The sequence below is a fragment of the Aotus nancymaae genome, unplaced genomic scaffold, assembly GCF_030222135.1.
Source record: "Aotus nancymaae isolate 86718 unplaced genomic scaffold, 86718_ANA_hifiasm-v0.15.2.pri h1tg000125l, whole genome shotgun sequence".
NCBI lineage: Eukaryota > Metazoa > Chordata > Mammalia > Primates > Aotidae > Aotus > Aotus nancymaae.
In genome coordinates, this window is record NW_026988540.1 from 78,516 (window position 1) to 97,839 (window position 19,324).

General features: G+C 42.4%; 1 protein-coding gene across 28 annotated transcripts in view; it reads left to right on the forward strand.

The window, feature by feature from the left end:
* Nucleotides 1–19,324, forward strand: part of LOC105708774 (centrosome-associated protein ALMS1-like) — a 261,189-nt gene that overhangs the window by 36,112 nt on the left and 205,753 nt on the right. For 23 of the 28 annotated variants that reach the window (XR_010340699.1, XR_010340700.1, XR_010340697.1 and 20 more), the window contains one exon: nt 4,403–9,242. Coding sequence is in view for 22 of the 28 variants with exons in the window: in XM_064371249.1 (XP_064227319.1) it covers nt 9,171–9,242 (72 nt within the window). In the remaining 6 variants the exon portion in view is untranslated. The remainder of the gene's footprint in view (nt 1–4,402; nt 9,243–19,324) is intronic. The other 5 variants (XM_064371245.1, XM_064371250.1, XM_064371251.1 and 2 more) reach the window with 4 other exon arrangements.

The following is a 19,324-nucleotide window of genomic DNA, read 5'->3' on the forward strand; positions in this document are numbered from 1 at the left end:
CAGGTCACAGGTGGATTCAAAGATTTTCTGATTGCCAATTGGTTGAAAGAGTTCAGCTTTGTCTAAAGACATAAAGTCAGTACAAATGAATGCTTCATTTCAAAGAGAGATGCTGTCCCAGAGTCAGGGAGGTAAGTCAGCCACAGTATCCTGGGTCAATTTAAAACCCACTGAAAGAGACTCCATGGTTTCTAGGGTGTGTGTTAATTTTTGCTTTGCATGGCCTCTCGTGTTGTTCATAATCTGTACCTGATTGTCACAGAGTCCGTTCTGAATAATCTAATAATACCTATTTTAACATTCTTGCTGGTCAGTTTCGGGCCCTATGCTGCAAAACTGCAGGCTCTCATGAGGCTTCTCTTCCATCATGGCCAGGAATTCATTTATTCAGGTTTCCCTGGGGTTCCCTTAACTAAGAGGGGGTCTGTTCCATTGGCTGGGGTCTCAGGATTGCAGGCCTTAGGACAGCCTCACGGCATGGTGCAGGGCGCTTGGCTGGATTTTCCTGAACCCTGAACTCCATGGCTCATGGGATAAGGGAGCTGTGGGCCACCTGGATTCTGCTGAGATTCTTTCCCCAGGTGCAGGTATGGGTTTGGCGTTGGCCCTTTCTGTTCCTTTCAGAAGCTCACAGAGGGGAGGACAGGATGCTATGGGGTCAGGGACAGAGGCTCCTGTCACTGAGACTTTGTACTCCTGGGAAGAGACTATTGTTGCAGTTTGTCTGCCTCTCTGCAGCACTGATGTGTAGCCCCAACAATTCCAGTCCACTCTTGGCAGCCAGCCTTGAACACAGAACTGATCAGCCACATGGAAAACCTGAAACAAAGCCTCTAAAATGCAGCCTCTCAAAAATGCTCACCAGAGGTGGTTGTGGTTGCTCACACCTATAATCCCAGCAGGTGGATCACCTGAGGTCAAGAGTTCGAGATCAGCCTGGCCAACGGAGTGAAACCCCGTCTCTACTAAAAATATAAAAATTTGCTGGGTGTGGTGACATGCACCTGTAGTCTCAGCTATTTGGGAAACTGAGGCAGAAGACTCATTTAAACCCAGGAGGCAGAGGATGCAGTTAGCCAAGTTAGCACCCCTGCACTCCAGCCTGGGAAACAGAGTGAGACTCTGTCTCAAAACAAAACATTCACCAGAGTTTCTTAATCAGACTTGGTGTAGCCAGTGAGCTTCTGCTGCCTGCTGTGATGTGGGTGCTGTTTTTCCCACTAAAAGTCCAGACCTCTGCCTCGGGAGACAGGACTCAGCTGCAGTTTTACTCAGCTAAATGTGAAGGGCTGCTTCATGGGCACCACAGGGGCTCCTTAAACTCGCAGTGGTGTGCAGATTTGTGGGCTCACTTTCTACATCAGATCTTCAAAGGTGTCTGCGATCCCAAAAGGTTGGAAACTATTAAATTTGATCATTTCTGAAATGTCTTCCAGTTCAGAAGTCCTCAGTTCCAGTTCATTTTCAATTCCTAAATAAAGGGATGGGTCCTAGAGCCTCCTGGGAAGCCAGCTGCAACTGAGCACTTGCTGCAGATAATACCGGAAGTGCAAACCCAAAGATGCGTGTGTCTGGCCTGCATGTGGAAGCTTTCATAGTCAGGTCTTGCTCTGCAACAGTGGGGGGTGACCAGGGAAGCCTATGTGAGGGGCAGGGGGAGACCAGCAGCCCAGCCTGGGGAGCTGCCTTAACCACAGCTCACCTCATTTCCTCAGGCCTAAGGGTTTCTTGAAGGGAATATGCAAATTTATAAAAATACTAAGCAAGCTGGGTGTTTTTTTTTTTTTTTTTTTTTTTTTTTTTAGCGTAAGGGAAAAACAGAAATTTTCACTCCAAGGACCCTGTGTTGGGCTCGGAAAAGCTGGGGACTGGGGAGGGGATGTGGTTCAGAGGCAGTGTGGCCACCCTTCCGTCCCTCCCTCTTCTTCACCCTCCACCTCTCATGGGTCCTGGCCCCAGCCCCTAACCCCCAGCCCTCACTGTCCTGTTTTCTTAGGCACGGAGGGAGCTGTGTAGATCTGGGACTGACAGCGAAGGGCAAAGTAGGGCGTGTGGTTTCCCTGCCCCTGTCCAGACCCCCGATCCCAGTCGCGTGCATCTCTGCTCTCCCAGCCCCTCTCCCACACATCACATTCCCATGGTGACCTCAAGAAAGGCTCACAAGCGCCAGGCTGAAGATAATAGCCTCTTGCCCATCAGCCCTGGGGTATCATGTGGCCACAACTGCTGTTGCCCCCTGCCCCCAAGACACTTCCCCTTGTCTCCCTGGAGACCTCTCTTTGTCACTTGTCCTGAAGCCCAGTGAGACAGAAGGGGGCAGGCAGGTCTACGGGGAGATAAGGGAGTGAGGTCAGAGGAGGGTGCAGGTTAGCAGGGTGCGCATTCTGGGCCCTCTGTGCTGGCTCTTCACCCCAGAGGACACAGACAGCTTCCAAAATATATGTATCTTTTTCACGGGAAAAAAAAAAAAGAAAAGAAAGCTGAGAAAATCTTCCTGATTTTTTAAAAAAGACAAAAGGTTAAAAATGGAAAACGAGAAAAAAATAAACTTACATTTCAGAACATCCCACATTAAACTAATAAAACTTCCCCCCTCCAAAGAAAAATGTGATAAAATTGAAATATCCCCAGAACTAAGCACATAACTTGCCAGATTGAAAAAGCTCACTAAGTATTTACCATTATGAATTAAAAAGCACCCACACTGGCTGGGCGTGGTGACTCACGCCTGTGATCCCAGCACTTTGGGAGGCCGAGACAGACTGATACTTGAGGTCAGGAGTTCGAGACCAACCGGGACAACATGGTGAAACCCCATCTCTACCAAAAATACAAAAATTAGTCAGGTATGGTGGTGTGTGCTTGTAGTACCAGCTACTTGGGAGGCTGAGGCAGGAGAATCACTTGAGTCTGGGAGATGGAGGTTGCAGTGAGCCGAGATCATGCCACTGCACTCCAGCCTGGGCAACAGAGATTCTGTCTGAAAAAAGATAAAGATACTGAAGCTGCCAGAGGAAAACTACAGGTCACAAAAAAAGCTCTGAAGTCAGGATAGCACAGGATTTCAGCAGCAAGAATGAAATCTAGAACAACAATGAATAAATGCATTTAAAACTGCTTACCTAAAATTCTATAATCAAACTATCCAATCAGTGAAAGAGTCAAATAAACCCATTTCACTTAGGCAAAGGTCTTGAAAAGTTTATATCCCCATGACCTTCCCTGGGAAGCTGAAGGATATACGCCACCAAACAGGGAAGTAAACCAAAAAGCAGCCTCTATGGGATCCAGAAGACAGGAAAGGAATGTAAGAAATGACCAGGGTGAAGGTAAAGAGAAACCCCAGAACAGTAGCTATGCCCGAGGTCTAGAGAATAGCCAAGGTTCGGTGGCTCACACCTGTAATCCTGGCACTTTGGGAGGCAGAGGCAGGCGGATCACATGAGGTCAGGGGTTTGAGATCGGCCTTGCCAACATGGTGAAACCCACTCTCTACAAAAATTGGCATGGTGGTACGTGCCTGTAATCCTAGCTACTCGGGAGGCTGAGGTGGGAGGATCACTTGAACTCAGGAGTAGGAGGCTGCAGTGAGCCAAGATCACACCACTGCCCTCCAGCCTGAGCAACAGAGTGAGACTTTGTCTTTAACAACAAGAGCAAAAACTAACAACCAAGGTGCCTGTTCTGGGCTGAGTTGTGTCACTCCAAAAGTCATGTTAAAGTTTTAACCACAGTGTCTCAGTGGAAACAGGGCCTTATAAGTGCAGTGGAAAGGGGTTCGGGCGTGGGGGCCGGGGGCCGCGGGGCGATGGCCCGCTCCGGCCGCAGGGGCGGCTAAAAAGCCGTCACGCCGCGGGAGTGGGCGGGAGGGAGAGAGGCTGCCCGAGCGCCACGGGAGTATGACGGGGCTGTACGAGTTGGTGTGACGGGTGCTGCTCGCACTGCGCAGTCTGCACCGCACGCTCACCTCCTGGCTCCGCGTTCGGTTCGGCACCTGGAACTGGCTCTGGCGGCGCTGCCGCCGCGCCGCCTCTGCCGCGGTCCTAGCGCCGCTCGGCTTCACGCTCCGCAAGCCCCCGGCGATCGGCAGGAACCGCCATTACCACAGGCACCCGCGCGAGGGTCGTGCCTGGCCGCCGCCCACCACCAGCTGCGCTGGCGCGCGGACGGCCTTTCCCTGGAGAAGCTGCCTGTGCACATGGGCCTGGTGTTCACCGAGGTGGAGCAGGATAAATCATAAACCCCATTTATGATTTTTAAAATACACTTGAAATAAAAATGATTAAACAAACAAACAAAAAAGAGGTAAATAAGTAAAAATGAAGTCATTAGTGTGGGCCCCAATACAATATGACTAGCGTCCTTTTTCTTTTCTTTTAAATTGATGTCCCATTCTAACCAGCGTCCTTTTAAGGTAAGGAAATTTGGACACAGACACAAAGGGAAGACCACGTGAAGCCAGAAGCCACAGGAAGGCGGCCATCTATATAAGACAAGAAGAGAGGCCTCAGAAGAAACCAACCCTGCGGACACCTTGATCTTGGATGTCTCCAGAACTGTGAGAAAATTAATTTCTCTTATTTAAGCCACCCAGTCTGTGGTGCTTTGCTATGGCAGCCCTAGGAAATGAATACAGCACTCAACCTGGAACAGGGAACCAGGAAAGATTAAGAAAAAAAAAAATTGATGTATATACAAGGTTAAATAATGCTATCAGAGATTCGGGGGATGAATTCATGATCAATTCATAGGAAAAGGCAAACAAATGAGGTAAAAATGATGGGGGAAAAGTGGTCTGAGAAACAGTCATGGTACACTATGGCTATGATGAATATTTAGTAAAGAACATGAACTGAGAGCACCGACTTAACCAAAGGTTGAGACACAACTGTGGTGTGGTGTGGGTAGATGTTATGAAAGAGCTAAATTCTTATCTACATAGGAGGGAATCAACAGATGATAACACTAATAGAAAAATGAAGAAGTGGCAATATAAGCACATTATTTAAATATGGAGGCAAATGTCAAAAGTGGCTGCCTTTGGGAGATGATAATCAGGAGTAAGGAGGAGGACCGGCCTTTTTCATGATAATCTCGGTGGAGCTATGTGGATTATAAACAACTCATATGTGTTTATGAATAATGTAAGAATTTTAAAACCTAAACAGACCACTAAAGACCACCTTATTTTTTAAATTGTTTTTAAATATTTATTTATTGTGTTGAGACAGAGTCTTGCTCTGTGGCCCAGGCTGAAGTGCACTGGGCAGTCTTGGCTCACCACAAACTCCGCCTCCCAGGTTCAAGCCTTTCTCCTGCCTCATTCTCCTGAGTAGCTGGGATTATAGGCGTGCACCACCACACCCAGCTAATTTTCATATTTTAGTAGAGATGGGGTTTCACCATCTTGGCCAGGCTGGTCTCGAACTCCTGAGCTCAAGTGTTCTCGGCCTCCCAAAGTGCTGGGATTACAGGTGTAAGCCACTATGCCTGGCCTTAGGCCCTTTTTAAACAAGGAGTTGCTGGTCCTCTTAGCCAGACACAGAACAAGTGTGTTAAATAAATGAGACAGCAGACATCAAATGGTGACTAGTTTTTTTTTTTTTTTTTTTTTTTTTAATGAGCCGTGTTAACTGAAATGAGGAGGACACAGAGGGGACAATAGGGTCAGGAAACTTTTGTGAATGTGTAACGTTTATACGATGGCACTTCTGCTGACGGTGTCCTCCTCAGAAGTTGCCTGCCCAGCGGCTCTTTAAAACAGACTAGCTGAATTTCCATACCTGCCGCTGCTTGTTCTTTTTGCCTCACCAGTTGTCTTGCTCCAATTTCTTCCCAAGTGAGCCTTCATGATGTATTCATGATGAGCCTTCGTGATATACTCTTCAAGACCAGCCTTTTAGCAAGCAAGGGTTTTATATCTAGCCTTTTATATCTCTGTTAAATGCGGCAAGCAGAGAAAAACTTTATAGCCATCACTTAGATGAAATACAGCAATGTAACCAAGCCTGTGTTATAAAACCATGTTTGTTTTACTTTCCTTTCTCTTTGTCCTTAACTTCCTCCAGGCAGGATTGCTTGCACATAGTCCTTTTGGTAGTGGGTAGTCACTAATAAGTGATTAACTGCATCTCCTAACCCCCAGGGGATGCTTGCAAGATTAATGAGCTTGTTTTTCTTCTTCTTCTTCTTTTTTTTTTTTTGAGACAGAGTTTGGCTCTTGTTACCCAGGCTGGAGTGCAATGGCGCGATCTCGGCTCACCGCAGCCTCCACCTCCTGGGTTCAGGCTATTCTCCTGCCTCAGCCTCCTGAGCAACTGGGATTACAGGCACGCGCCACTATGCCCAGCTAATTTTCTGTATTTTGGGTAGAGACGGGGTTTCACCATGTTGACCAGGATGGTCTCGATCTCTTGACCTCGTGATCCACCCACCTCCGCCTCCCAAAGTGCTGGGATTACAGGTGTGAGCCACCGTGCCCAGCTGAGCTTGTTTTTCTTATAAAGAACAATGATCCTTGGTCATGCTAACCTCCTTGATGGCATGCAGAAGTTTGGCCAACGGATGCAAGCAGTTTTGATAATCAGGGGATCTCACTTCCTACCCACCTTCCTTACTCATAAAAGCCACCAGTTACATGCAAGGGGAGGTTGAATTTGAGAGTTTGCCTCTCCTGCCCTCATATTTTGGTGAACTCGAAAAAACCTTTCTCTGCTCTGAGGCACTGGTGTGTCAGTGTTTGGCTTACCGAGCATCAGGTACCTGAACCTAACTTAGGGGGTTGTGCTACAGATTTTGTCAACCATGCTAGGGCTAGCATGGCAGCAGGCCCGGGCCAGGTCAGGCGAATGAGTGCCAGAAGCTGCCCAGGCTTGTTGGTTGGGGGGCCCTAAAGTCGCTCTTCTAGGTCAGTGTCGGCTGCCGTTGGTGCTCTAGAAGCTTAGAGCAGAGAAACATCTCAGACTGCTATCTGGACTTCGGTTTTGGTTTGAAAGGTAAGTCGCTGCGGTGTACACAGCCATATCTCTCACTCTCTCTGTAATGTGAAGAGGGCCTTCTGAGGAGTAATAGAGTGGTGGATTATACCCATTTGCTTGTTTCCTGTAAGAGTTTGGTTGTTTTGTTTGTGATTTTTTGGGCTTTTTTTGTTTTTGTTTTTCGTGTGTGTGTGTGTGTGTGTGTGTGTATGTGTGTATATATGTGTGTATGTGAAAAGACTGAACATGGCAAATTTGGAATTGATCCCAGAGAGTAGCATCCTTGGCTGCATTCTCCAGGATTGGGCCACTTTCAGCTACGAGCCCATGAAGAAAAATAAACTGCTTTTTTATTGTAACGCTGCTTGACCAGAATATGTCTTAGAATTTGGGGAAAAATGGCTGACAAACAGTTCTTTAAGTTATGCTACTATAATGCAACTGGAGCTATTCTGTAAGACAAGAAAAAATACAGTTCTTGGAATAAAAGTTAAAAAAAAAAAAAAAAGAAAAAAAATAGGATGCAATCCTGTATGTCCAGGCTTCCATGCTCTTATATCAGAATGAACCTACTCAAAAGAGGTATAATTTGGTGCTGCAAAAGAAAAAAACAACCCAAGCCTAAGGTTTTAGACTCCCCATCATTAGATGGGGAAGACAGGACACTGCTTGGTGCTTTGAATCCCCTGAATAATCATCCTGATCCTCTGCCCCTTCCCCAGTCAGCTGTAGCTCCAGCACCACCCGCTCCTTATGGGATTGTCTGGAGTAGGAGGGGAACACTCCCAAACCTGTCCTCCCCATGGAATTAGGACAGGCTGTGATCTCCCCTTTCTGCAATGAACAGAAAACCCAATTTGGCCAGGGAGCCACTGGCCCCTTGGTAGGGCACTTTCCTCTGTGTTAGTTCCCTACTGGGGGGCTGTATGTGAATGGACAGCAGGTTGGCATCATATAGGTACATTTCCTTTTCCCATTTTGGATCTGTTCAGCTGGAAAAACAGTAATCCCCCCATCCCAATGCAAGCGAATGGCTGAGCTATTCTTGTCTATATTTCTGACCTATCAACCCCACAAGGCAGATATTCACTTTGTTAAAGTGCTGCTCACATCAGAAGAAAGGCGTGTGGTCACAGAAAAGGCTAGGGAAGAGGCAAACCGGCTCTGTCTGGAGGCGGGAAACAATTGCCCCTTGCCAAGGGTCAGTCCCCAACACAGAGCCCAATTGGGATGTAAATGATGGGGTCCTTCCCACTTAGGGCACTATCAGAATTGCATCCTTGAAGGTTTAAAGAAAGGGGCTCCTCAGGTAAAGAACCTCAATAAGGTACAGGAAGTACAGCAGCAAGCATATGAGGACCCTTCATAATTCGTAGAAAGACTCCATCAGACATGGAAAGTAGACTGACACTAACCCTGAGGCACCCTACAATCAGAGAATGGTCAACGTGACCTTAATCAGCCAGAAGCCCTGATATTCAAAGAAAACTGCAAATGGTAAGTGGGATCCTTGGGTTGCCAATCTCGTATTTAGTGGAGTTAGCTTTTAAAGTATACTATGCTCAGGATGAGGCTCAGGAAAAGTGGAAATTGAAGCAACAAGTAACTCGCTGGCAGCTGCACTTGACTACCAACCTAAAGGAAAAGGAAGAAATCAAAGTAAAGAGGGGTCCATGTCCCCTTATGAAAAAAAATATGCCTATTGTAAGAAGGAGGGACATGGGAAAAAGGACTGTCCCAAATTGACCAAAGCAGCTGGCAAGTGCAGTCTCCCTCAAAATCAGATGAGGAGAGAAAAGAATATTTAGATGAAGACTCATGTATCCCAGGGAGTCCCTTAGACTTGGAGCAAACCGGTGGCTATATCCCCACAGGAGCCCTGGATACAACTGACAGTGGGGAACAGAATGATGGACTTTTTAGTTGACACAGTGCCACATATTAAGTAATTAACAATTGTCTCTCTCCAACTTTGGGAAAAACCATTACTGTTACAGGAATACTGGGAGACACCATTACCCCTTTCTACAATCCTTAGGTTACCATTTAGGAAACCAGTCTAGAGCGTAGTTTCTTGTACATGCTTAATGCCCAGTGCCCGTCCTGGGCTGGGATTTGTTTGCCAAATTGTATGCTCAACTTGTCTTTCCCCGCAGATGCCTAGATATAATGATTCCTTCTGACTAAGTTCGCATGTTTCAAATATTCCTGCTCCATCCAGAAAACAAAGAGGTTCAGGACATTCCAGAAGAAATTCTCATGCAGGTAAGGAGAGATGTTTGGGCCTGGGGAAGCCAGGGAGAGTGATCACAGCCAGACCCATAGCAATTAGATGAAAAGAGAGACACAGAATATCCATTAAAGGAAGTGGCATAAAAGGGGACTCAACCACTCTTGGAAGCCTTTTTTGGCACAAGGACTGACTTGGTCCTATAATCCTCCCTTTAACATTCCTATTTTACCACCATGCGAGTCCCATTAAGACGACTACCACTTTGTACAAGACTTAGGGCTAGTAATGAAATAGTCTAGGACATATACCCCATGGTACCTAGCCGCTATAGCTTGCTGATCACCTTATCAGGAGAACTATGTTGGTTTGCAAATTTGGATCAAAAAGATGCCTTCTTTTGCATTAGACAAGGAGTCACAAGAGATCTTTGCATTTGAATGGCTGAGGCTGGAACACAGGTCAATCAGCAGTACCATCAGTGTTTTCTCAAGGACTTAAAAAGTCCCCCACATTTTCACATATACACCATGGAATACTATGCAGCCATAAAAAAGATGAGTTCATGTCCTTTACAGGGACATGCATGAAACTGGAAACCATCATTCGCAGCAAACTGACTCAAGAACAGAAAACTAAACACTGCATGTTCTCACTCATAAGTGGGTGCTGAACAATGAGAACACACGGACACAGGGAGAGGAACATCACACACACATTGACAAGATACAATCCCTTGACAAATGTTAGGTCATGAGGACCTACTATGTTTTCTTTGAGATTTTATAGTTTGGCTCTTACATGTAGGTCTTTGATCCATTTCGAGTTAATTTTTGTATATGGTGTGAAGAAAGGGTTCAGACTTTATTCTTTTGTATGTGACTACCCAGAACTGTTTTTAAAAAAATTTTTTATTTATTTGTGTAAATTAGAGTACAAGTGTAATTTTGTTACATTGATATATTGCATAGTGGTCAGGTCAGGGCTTTTAGCGTATCCATCACTGGAGTGGCCTATGTTGTACTCATTAAGTAATTTCTCATCATCCACCCTACTCTGACACTGCTACCATTCCAAAATTCCACTTTCTGTGATTCCATACTCTGCTTCCACATGTACATGTTGTTTAGCTCTCACTTAGAAGAAGAGTATTTTTCTTTCTGCAGCACCATTTGGTCTTAGCACCCTTGTAGAAAATCAGTTAACTATAGATAAATGGGTTTATTTCTGGATTCCCAATTCTATTTCATTGATCTATATGCCCACCTTATGCCAGGAGATACTCTTTTTCTTTTCTGAGACAGGTGTCTCTCTTGCCTAGGCTGGAGTGCATGCAGTGGTGCAGTCTTGGCTCACTGCAACCTCCACCTCCTGGGCTCAAGTGAACCTCCTATCTCATCCTCCCAAGTAGCTGGAACTACAGGCACGTGCCAATATGCCTGGCTAATTTTTGTGTTTTTTGTAGAGATGAGGTCTCATCATGTTGCCCAGGCTGATCTCAAACTCCTGGGCCAAAGCGATCTGCCCACCTTGGCCTCAGTCTGCCAGGATTATAGGCGTGAGCCACCGTGCCCGACTAGGAGACAATCTTTTGATTAATATTGCTTTATAGTAAGTAAATGGGGAATTCAGTCGTCCAACTTTGCTTTCCTTTTTCAAGATATTTTATCCATTCTGGAACCTCTTGCAACTTCATATGAATTTTAGATTAACTTGTCAATTTCTACAAAGAAGCCAGCTAGTATTTTGATAGAGATTCCAGTGAATCTATAGATTAATTTGGGAATATTGTCATCTTGATATTAAATCATCTGGTCCTTTTTTTTTTTTTAATTTTGAGACAGAGTCTTGCTTTTTTGCCCAGGCTGGAGTGCAGTGGTGTGATCTCAGCTCACTGCAACCTCTGCCTCCCGGGTTCAAGCAGTTCTCTTGCCTCAGCCTTCAGGGTAGCTAGATTACAGGTGTACACCACCGTGCCTGGCTAATTTTTGTATTTTTAGTAGAGACGAGGTTTCACCGTATTGAACAGGCTGATCTCAAACTCCTGACCTCAAATGATCCACCCGCCTTGGTCTCCCAAAGTGCTGAGATTGCAGGCGTGAGCCATAGTCTACTGCACCTGGCCTAATCATCTGGTTCGTGAACATGGGATATCCCTTCATTTATATAGTCATGTGTCACTTAATGATGAGGATACATTCTGAGAAATGTGTCATTACGCTATTTCATTATTGTGCAAACATCCTGTAGTGTACATACACAAACCTAGATGGTATAGCCTGCTACACACCTAGGCTATATAGTCTCATCAGTTGTAGTTACAACTGCCTACAGTATTCAGTACAGTAACATGCTGTACAGGTTTGTAGCCTAGGAGCAATCGATTAGAATATATAGCCTAGGCGTGTAGTAGGCTATACCATCTAGGTTTGTGTATGTACACTATATACACAAGCATTTGTGTATCTAACACAAATATTTCAAAAAGGTACAGTAAAAATATGGTATACACACACGTGCGCGCACAGACACACACATCTATCTATCTATCTATCTATCATTTTTTTTTTTTGAGACAGTCTCTCTCTGTCGCCCAGGCTGGAGTGTAGTGACATAATCTCAGCTCACCGCAACCGCTGCTTCCTAGGCTTAAGTGATTCTCATGTCTCAGCCTCCTGAAAGCTAAGATTACAGGTCTGTGCCACCACACCTGGCTAATTTTTGTATTTTTAATAGAGATTGGGTTTTGCCATGTTGCCTAGACTGGTCTTGAATTCCTGACCTCACATGATCTGCCCACCTTGGCCTCCCAAAGTGATAGGATTACAGACATAAGCTACCATACCCAGCTGGTATTATAATCTTATAGGACCACTATTATGTATGTGGTCTGTAGTTGATGGAAATGTTCTTATGTGGCACTCAACTGTAATTAGATCTTTAAATTTCAGTAATGTTTTATAGTTTTCAGAATTGTACTTTTTTCCTTAAATTATCCTAAGTGTTTTATTTTTTAGTGCTGTCTATGTTGAATTATTTTTCTTAATTGAATGTTTGGGTTATTCATTGCAAGTGTTTAAAAACACTTGATTTTTATATATTAATATTGTTTCTGAATCTCTTCTGAACTTGTTTTTTCATCCTAATAGATTGTTTGTGGGTTAAGGGCAAATATATATAGCTTTATTTTTTATTTCCAATCTGGATGCCTTTTATTTATTTATTTTTTGGCTAATTGCCCTGGCTAGAACCTTCAGTAAAATATTTGAATAGGAGGGATAAAAGTGTATATGCTTTTTTGTTCCTGATCTTAGGGTAGGAGTGTCCAATCTTTTGGCTTCCCTGGGCCACATAGGAAATGCACTAACAAAAGCTGATAAGCTAAAAAAAAAAAAAAAAAAAAAAATTGCAAAAATATAACGTTTTAAGAAAGTTTACAAATTTGGGGTGGGCCACATTCACGGTCCTGGGCTGTGGGTTGGACAAGCTTGTCTTAGGGAGAAAGCATCCATCCAGTCTTTTACCCCCAAGTATGATGTTAGTTGTGGATTATTAATAGATGCCCTTATCATATTGATGAAGTTTCTGTCCTAATTTCTTGAGGGTTTTTTTTTTTTTTTAAGTTTCACTGTTGTCACCCAGGCTGGAGTGTAATGGCGTGATCTCGGCTCACTGCAACCTCTGCCTCCTGGGTTCAAGCGATTCTCCTGCCTCAGCCTCCCAGTAGCTGGGATTATAGACGCCCGCCACCACATGCAGCTAACTTTTTGTACTTTCAGTAGAGACAGGGTTTCATCGTGTTGGCCAGGCTGGTCTCGAACTCCTGACCTCAGGTGATCCACCCACCTTGGCCTCCCAAAGTGCAGGGATTACAGGTGTGAGCCACTGCGCCCAGCCTCTTGAGTGTTTTTAATGATAATTTTGACAAATTATTAATTGATGTATTACATTAATTGATATTACGTTATTAAACCAGCTTTGTGAAAATAACTCACTTTGTCACAGTGTATAAACATTTTATGTGTTGGCTGTCATAGAAATACACACACACACACACACACACACACACTTGTATTTTGTTTAGAGTTATTCCATCTATATTTGTAAGATACATTGGTCTGTAGTTTTTTTTTGATGCCTTTGTCTAGTTTGGTATCAGGGTGATATTGACTTCATAAAGTGAATTGAAAGTGTTCCTATTGTTTTAGAGTTTCTGAAGAATTGGCATTGATTTTTTGAAAGTTTGATAAGTTATATCAAATGGGTCTGGACTGTTTTTTTTTTTTTTTGCAGGTTGAGGCATAGTATTTAATTACTAAATCACTCTTTTTTCTTTTTGTAGGTCTATTCAAATTGTCTATTCTTTCTTAAGTCATTTTCAGTAATGTGTGATTTTTCTGGGCATTTGGCCTCTCTAAGTTATCAAATTTGTTGACATACAGTTTAAAAATAGTATTCTGTTGTAATGCTTTGTATTTCTGTAAAGTTGGTAGCAAACTCCCCTTTTTTATTTCTGATTTTAGTAATTTGAATCTTTTTTTTCCTTGGTGAGTCTAGTTAAAGGTTTAAAATTTTGTTCATATTCAAGAGACTAACTTTTGGTTTGATTGTTTTCCACTATTCTCTTTTTCACTTATTTGCATTTTAACCCTTCTGCTTTGCTTGGGTTTAGTTTTCTCTTTTCTAGTTTAAGATGGAAAACAAGAATATTGATCTTTATTCTATTTGTAATATACACGTTTATTACTGCAAATTTCCCTCTGAGTACCAGTTTAGTTGCATCTCATAAGTTTTGGTGTGTGGTGTTTTTATCATCTCAGAATACCTTAAAATTCTTTTTTGTGATTTTTTTTTGACGTATTGGTTATTTAGGAAGTCTGTTGCTTAATTTCCACATATTTGCGAGTTTCTCTTTCTTCTGTTGTTGATTTCTAAATTCGTTGCATTTTGATTTGAGACTATACCTTATGATTTTAATTATTTTAAAATTTTGAGGTCTTATGGCCTAACACATGGTCCATTTGGGTAATGTTCCATTTGTACTTGAAAATAATGTATATTCAGTTGCTCTCAGATGAAACGTTCTATGATTCTTATTAGGTCTAGTTGTTTATAGTGTTGTTCACATCTTCTGTTTCCTTGTTAGTGTTTTGTTTAGATATTCTATTGTTTAAAAATAATTAGTAGATCTTTTTAGGAAGTAACTATGTTTACAGAGAAATTGAGCAGGAAATAGAGAATTTTTATTTCCTATTTTCTCTTTCCCTCCTTTCTGTGTTGCAGTAGTGTGGTATATTTGTTATAATTGATGAGCTAGTATTGATACATAATTTTTATATATTTATTTATTTATTTTGAGATGGAGTCTAACTGGATTGTCCAGGCTTGAGTGTAGTGGTGTGATCTTGGCTTACTGCAACCTCTGCCTTCTGAGTTCACACGATTCTTTTGTCTCAGTCTCCCAAGTAGCCGAAATTACAGGCGTGTGCCACCATGCCCAGCTAATGTAAAAAATATTTTTAGTAGAGATAGGGTTTCACCATGTTGGTCAGGCTGGTCTTGAACTCCTGATCTCAAATGATCTGCCTGCCTCAGCCTCCCAAAGTTCTGACATTACAGGCTTGATCCACTGCACCTGGCCAATACATTATTATTAAAGTTCATAGTTTATATTGTGCTTTACTCTGTTTTGCACATTCTTTAGGTTTTGACAAATGAATAATGACATGTTTCCACTATTACGGTGGAACATATGGTATCATATGGAATGATTTCACTGTCCTAAAAAAATCTGAATTTCATCTGTTCATTCTTCCCTCCTTATTTCTGAAACTCTGGCAACCACTGATATTTTTACTGTTTTTGTAGTTTTATCTTTGCAGTGTCATACAGTTAGAACCTTAAAATATATATCCTTTTCAGAATGACTTCTGCCACTTTAGCAATATGCATTTAAAATTTCTCCATGTCTTTTCATGGTTTAATAGCTTACATGTTTGTTCCCTCTTGATTTTTTTTTTTCTTTTTTACTGTGGTAAAATACACATAACATAAAATTGACCATTTAACCATTTTTTAAGTGAAATTAAGTACATTCACATTATTGTGTAATCGTCACTACAGTTCATCTCCAGAACATTTTAGTGTCTCCAAACTTAAATTCCAACATCTCTGCCATGTCTGAGTCTGTTTGTAATGCTTGCTGAGTCTCTTCCAAACTGTGTTTTTGTTTTTGTCTTTTAGTATGCCTTGTAATTTTTGGTTGAAAACCAAACATGATATACTTGGATCTGAAAGCAACTGAAGTAAATAGGTCTTTAGTGTTTTCTATTTATCTCATTATAGGTTGTATTGTATTTGCTGTTTGCCATACTATAGGTTTCAGAGACTAAAATTTCCCCTGGTGACCTTGATTTTGTGTCCCCCATTGGCATTGGGATTCCCTTAGCATTTTTTCTTAAGTAAGATCTGGGATGTGGTTTTCCTTCAGTTACGTTCTTCTGTTACTATAAGGAGCCCCATTCAAACAGTGGTAAAGTTTTGGGGTGAGGAAGTGTGTTCTATAGTCCTGTAATCTTTCCTCTGACTTGTGACCTTCATGAATGTTTCTCATCCCTGACCCACAGGTTAGACAGGAAGGCTAGAAGGGGCTGGAGTTGGCCATTTTTCATCTCCCATGTTGAAGGCTTCAGTTGGTTATTTCCCTTCCCCTTTCTCAAAAGTTAGAGTGGGCTAAAGTTGGATATTTCCTTTCCCTAAGGTCAGTCAGTCTGTAAAACTAGTAGGTTAGACTCTGGTAAAATAGTTTGAGGGCAAGTTTTTTAAGAAGAAGAAAATACTCTGGGAATATTCAAAATAACTATGCCCCCACCCCTCCCCCTAACTAGGGGGTGAGTATTTTTCTCTCATGTTAACTGTGGTAACATGCTAGGGGTTGTAAAGATAAAAACTCACAGAAGCGTGAAGGCCCTTTGTAAGGCTGGCTTCCCTGCAGCTTTTAATTCTCATAGTTGTCTGCATTGCACCTCCAGCAGTTTGTCAATTACACCAGATTTTTCTACTCTGCTACTAGTTAGTTCCCACAATGGTTTCTGTTCTTGGGATTCTGCTGGTAAGTTGTGATTTTCTGTATGTACCTCTCCAATTTTTGGAACAATAGTTTGCCCTTCATCTGAGTTCTCCGTTGGATATAAGAAGAGTTTTGATTTTTTAATTTGTTTGGTGTTTTGTTGCTGTTGTGATGAGGATGAGAGGGATTACTTCCAAGCTCTTTATATGCTTCACCAGACCTCTGTTTTGGGTTTTTTGTTGTTGTTGTTGTTTTGTTTTTGAGACTTTTGTTTTGCTCTTGATGCCCAGGCTGGAGTGCAATGGCATGATCTTGGCTCACTGCAACCTCCCTCCTGAATTCAAGTGATTCTCCTGCCTCAGCCTTCTGAGTAGCTGGGATTACAGGCATGTGCCACCACACTTGGCTAATTTTTTTTTTTTTTTTTTTTGTATTTAGTAGAGATGGGGTTTCACTATGTCAGTTAGGCTGGTCTTGAACTCCTGACCTCAGGTGATCCACTCGCCTCACCCTCCCAAAGGGCTGTGATTACAGGTGTGCAGTTTTGTTTTCAAATAGACTATCTTTTAGAGCAGTTTTAGGTCCACAGCAACATTGAATGGGCAATACAGAGAGTTCCTGTCTGTGCTCTGTTCCTCTCCAAAGCCTCCCTTACTGTTAACATCCTGAATCAGAGATGTGTCTTTTGCAAATATTTTCTTCCAGTTTATAGCTTGTCTTTTTATTCTTTTGACAGTGTTTTTCACAAAGCAGAAGAAGTTTTTAATTAAGTCCAGCTTATCAATTATTTCTTTCATAGATTATATGACCTTAGTATTGTATCCAGAAAGCCATCACCAAACTCAAGGACATATAGGTTTTCTCCTGTGTTATCTTCTAGGAGTTTTATACTTTTTTTTTGCACTTTGCATTTAGGTTGTCTTATACTTTTGCACTTTGAATTCATTTTTTTTTTTGTAAAGGATGTAAGATCTGTGTCTAGGTTCATTGTTTTGCATGTAAATGTCCAGTTGTTCCAGCCCCATTTGTTGAGAAGACTTTCTCCATTGTTTTGCCTTTGTTTTTTTGTCTAAGATCAATTGACTACATTTATATGGGTCGATTTCTGGGCCCTCTATTTTGTTTTATTGATCGATGTGTCTATTTCATTGATACCATGCTGTCTTGGTTATTGTAGCTTTATTTAAGTCTTGAAGATTGGTTAGTGTCAGTTCTCTTTTTTCTTCTTCAATATTGTTTTGGCTATTCTGGGTCTTTTGCCTCTCCATATAAACTTTAGATTTAATTCATTGATACGTATAAAAAATTGCTGGGATTTTGATTGGTATTGCATTGATCTCATAGATCAAGTTGGGAAGAACTGACATCTTGACAATATTGAGTATTTCATGGAATTGAAATATCTTCTCATTTATTTAGATCTTTGATTTCATTCATTGAGCTTTATAGTTTTCCTCATATAGATCTTACATGTATTGTTAGATTTATACCTACATATTTCATTTATTGAGTTGTTAATGTAAATGATACTATACTTTTAACTTCTAATTCCACTTGTTCACTGGTGGCATATAGGAAGTGATTGACTTTTATATATTAACGTATATTCTGCAATTTTGCTGTTTTTACTTATTAGTTTCTGGAAAGTTTTTTCAGTTCTTTTGGATTTTCTTTCTTTTCTTTTTTTTTTTTGAGATGGAGTTTTGCTCTTGTTACCCAGGCTGGAGTGCTATGGCGCTCTCTCGGCTCACCACAACCTCCACCTCCTGGGTTCAAGCAATTCTCCTGCCTCAGCCTCCCGAGTAGCTGGGACTACAGGCGTGTGCCACCATGCCCAGCTAATTTTTGTATTTTTAGTAGAGATGGGGTTTCACCTTGTTGACCGGGATGGTCTTGATCTGTTGACCTCATGATCTACCTGCCTCGGCCTCCCGAAGTGCTGGGATCATAGGTGTGAGCCACCGCACCCGGCCTTTTTTTTTTTTTTTTTTGAGATGGAGTCTTGCACTGTTGCCTAGGCTGGAGTGCAGTGGCATGATCTTGGCTCACTGCAACCTCCGCCTCCCAGGTTCAAGCAGTTCTCCTGGCCCAGCCTCCCAAGTAGCTGGGATTACAGGCACCCACCACCATGGCCCACTAATTTTTTGTATTTTTAGTAGAGATGGGGTTTCACTATGTTGGCCAGGCTGATCCTGAACTCCTAACCTTGTGATCCACCTGCCTCGGCATCCTAAAGTGCTGGAATTACAGGTGTGAGCCATTGTGCCCAGCCTGGTTTTCTATATAGATGTTCGTGTCATCTGCAAACAAAGAGTTTTATTTCCTCCTTTCCAAACTGTGTACCTTTTATTTCCTTTTCTTGTCTTACTGCATTAGCTGTGACCTCCAGTGCACTGTTGGAAAGCAGTGGTGAGAGAGGGTGTATTAGGATGTTATTGTGTTGCTATAAAGAAATACCTGAGGCTGGGTAACTTACAATGAAAAGAGGTTTAATTGGCTCATGGTTCTGTGGAGTACGAGACCTCCGTGGTGCCAGCATCTACTCCTGCTGAGCTTGCAATTGTGGTGGAAGGTAAAGTGGGGGCAGGTGTTTCACATGGCTATAGCAGGAGCAAGGGAGGAGGTGCCACTTTTTTAAACGTTAAACAACCAGGTGTTGTGTGAACTCAGAATGAGAACTCATGTATCACTAAGGGAATGGTGTTAAACTAATCATGAGGGATCTGCCCCCATGATCCCGTCACCTCCCATAAGACCCCCACCTCCAACACTGGTGATTACATTTCAACATGAGATTTGGAGGGAACAGATAACCATATCAGAGAGGGAATCCTTGCCTTGTTCTTGATCTCTTGGAGGGAAAGCTTTAAGTTTCATTAGGTATGATATTAGCTGTAGGATTTTTTGTAGCTACTCTATATCAAATTGAGTATATTCCCCTCTATTCCTACTTTAGTGAGAATTTTTATTGTGACTGGGTTGTCAGATGTTTTCTGCATCTATTACATGATCATGTGATTTTTCTTCTGAAGCTTGTCAATGTGATGG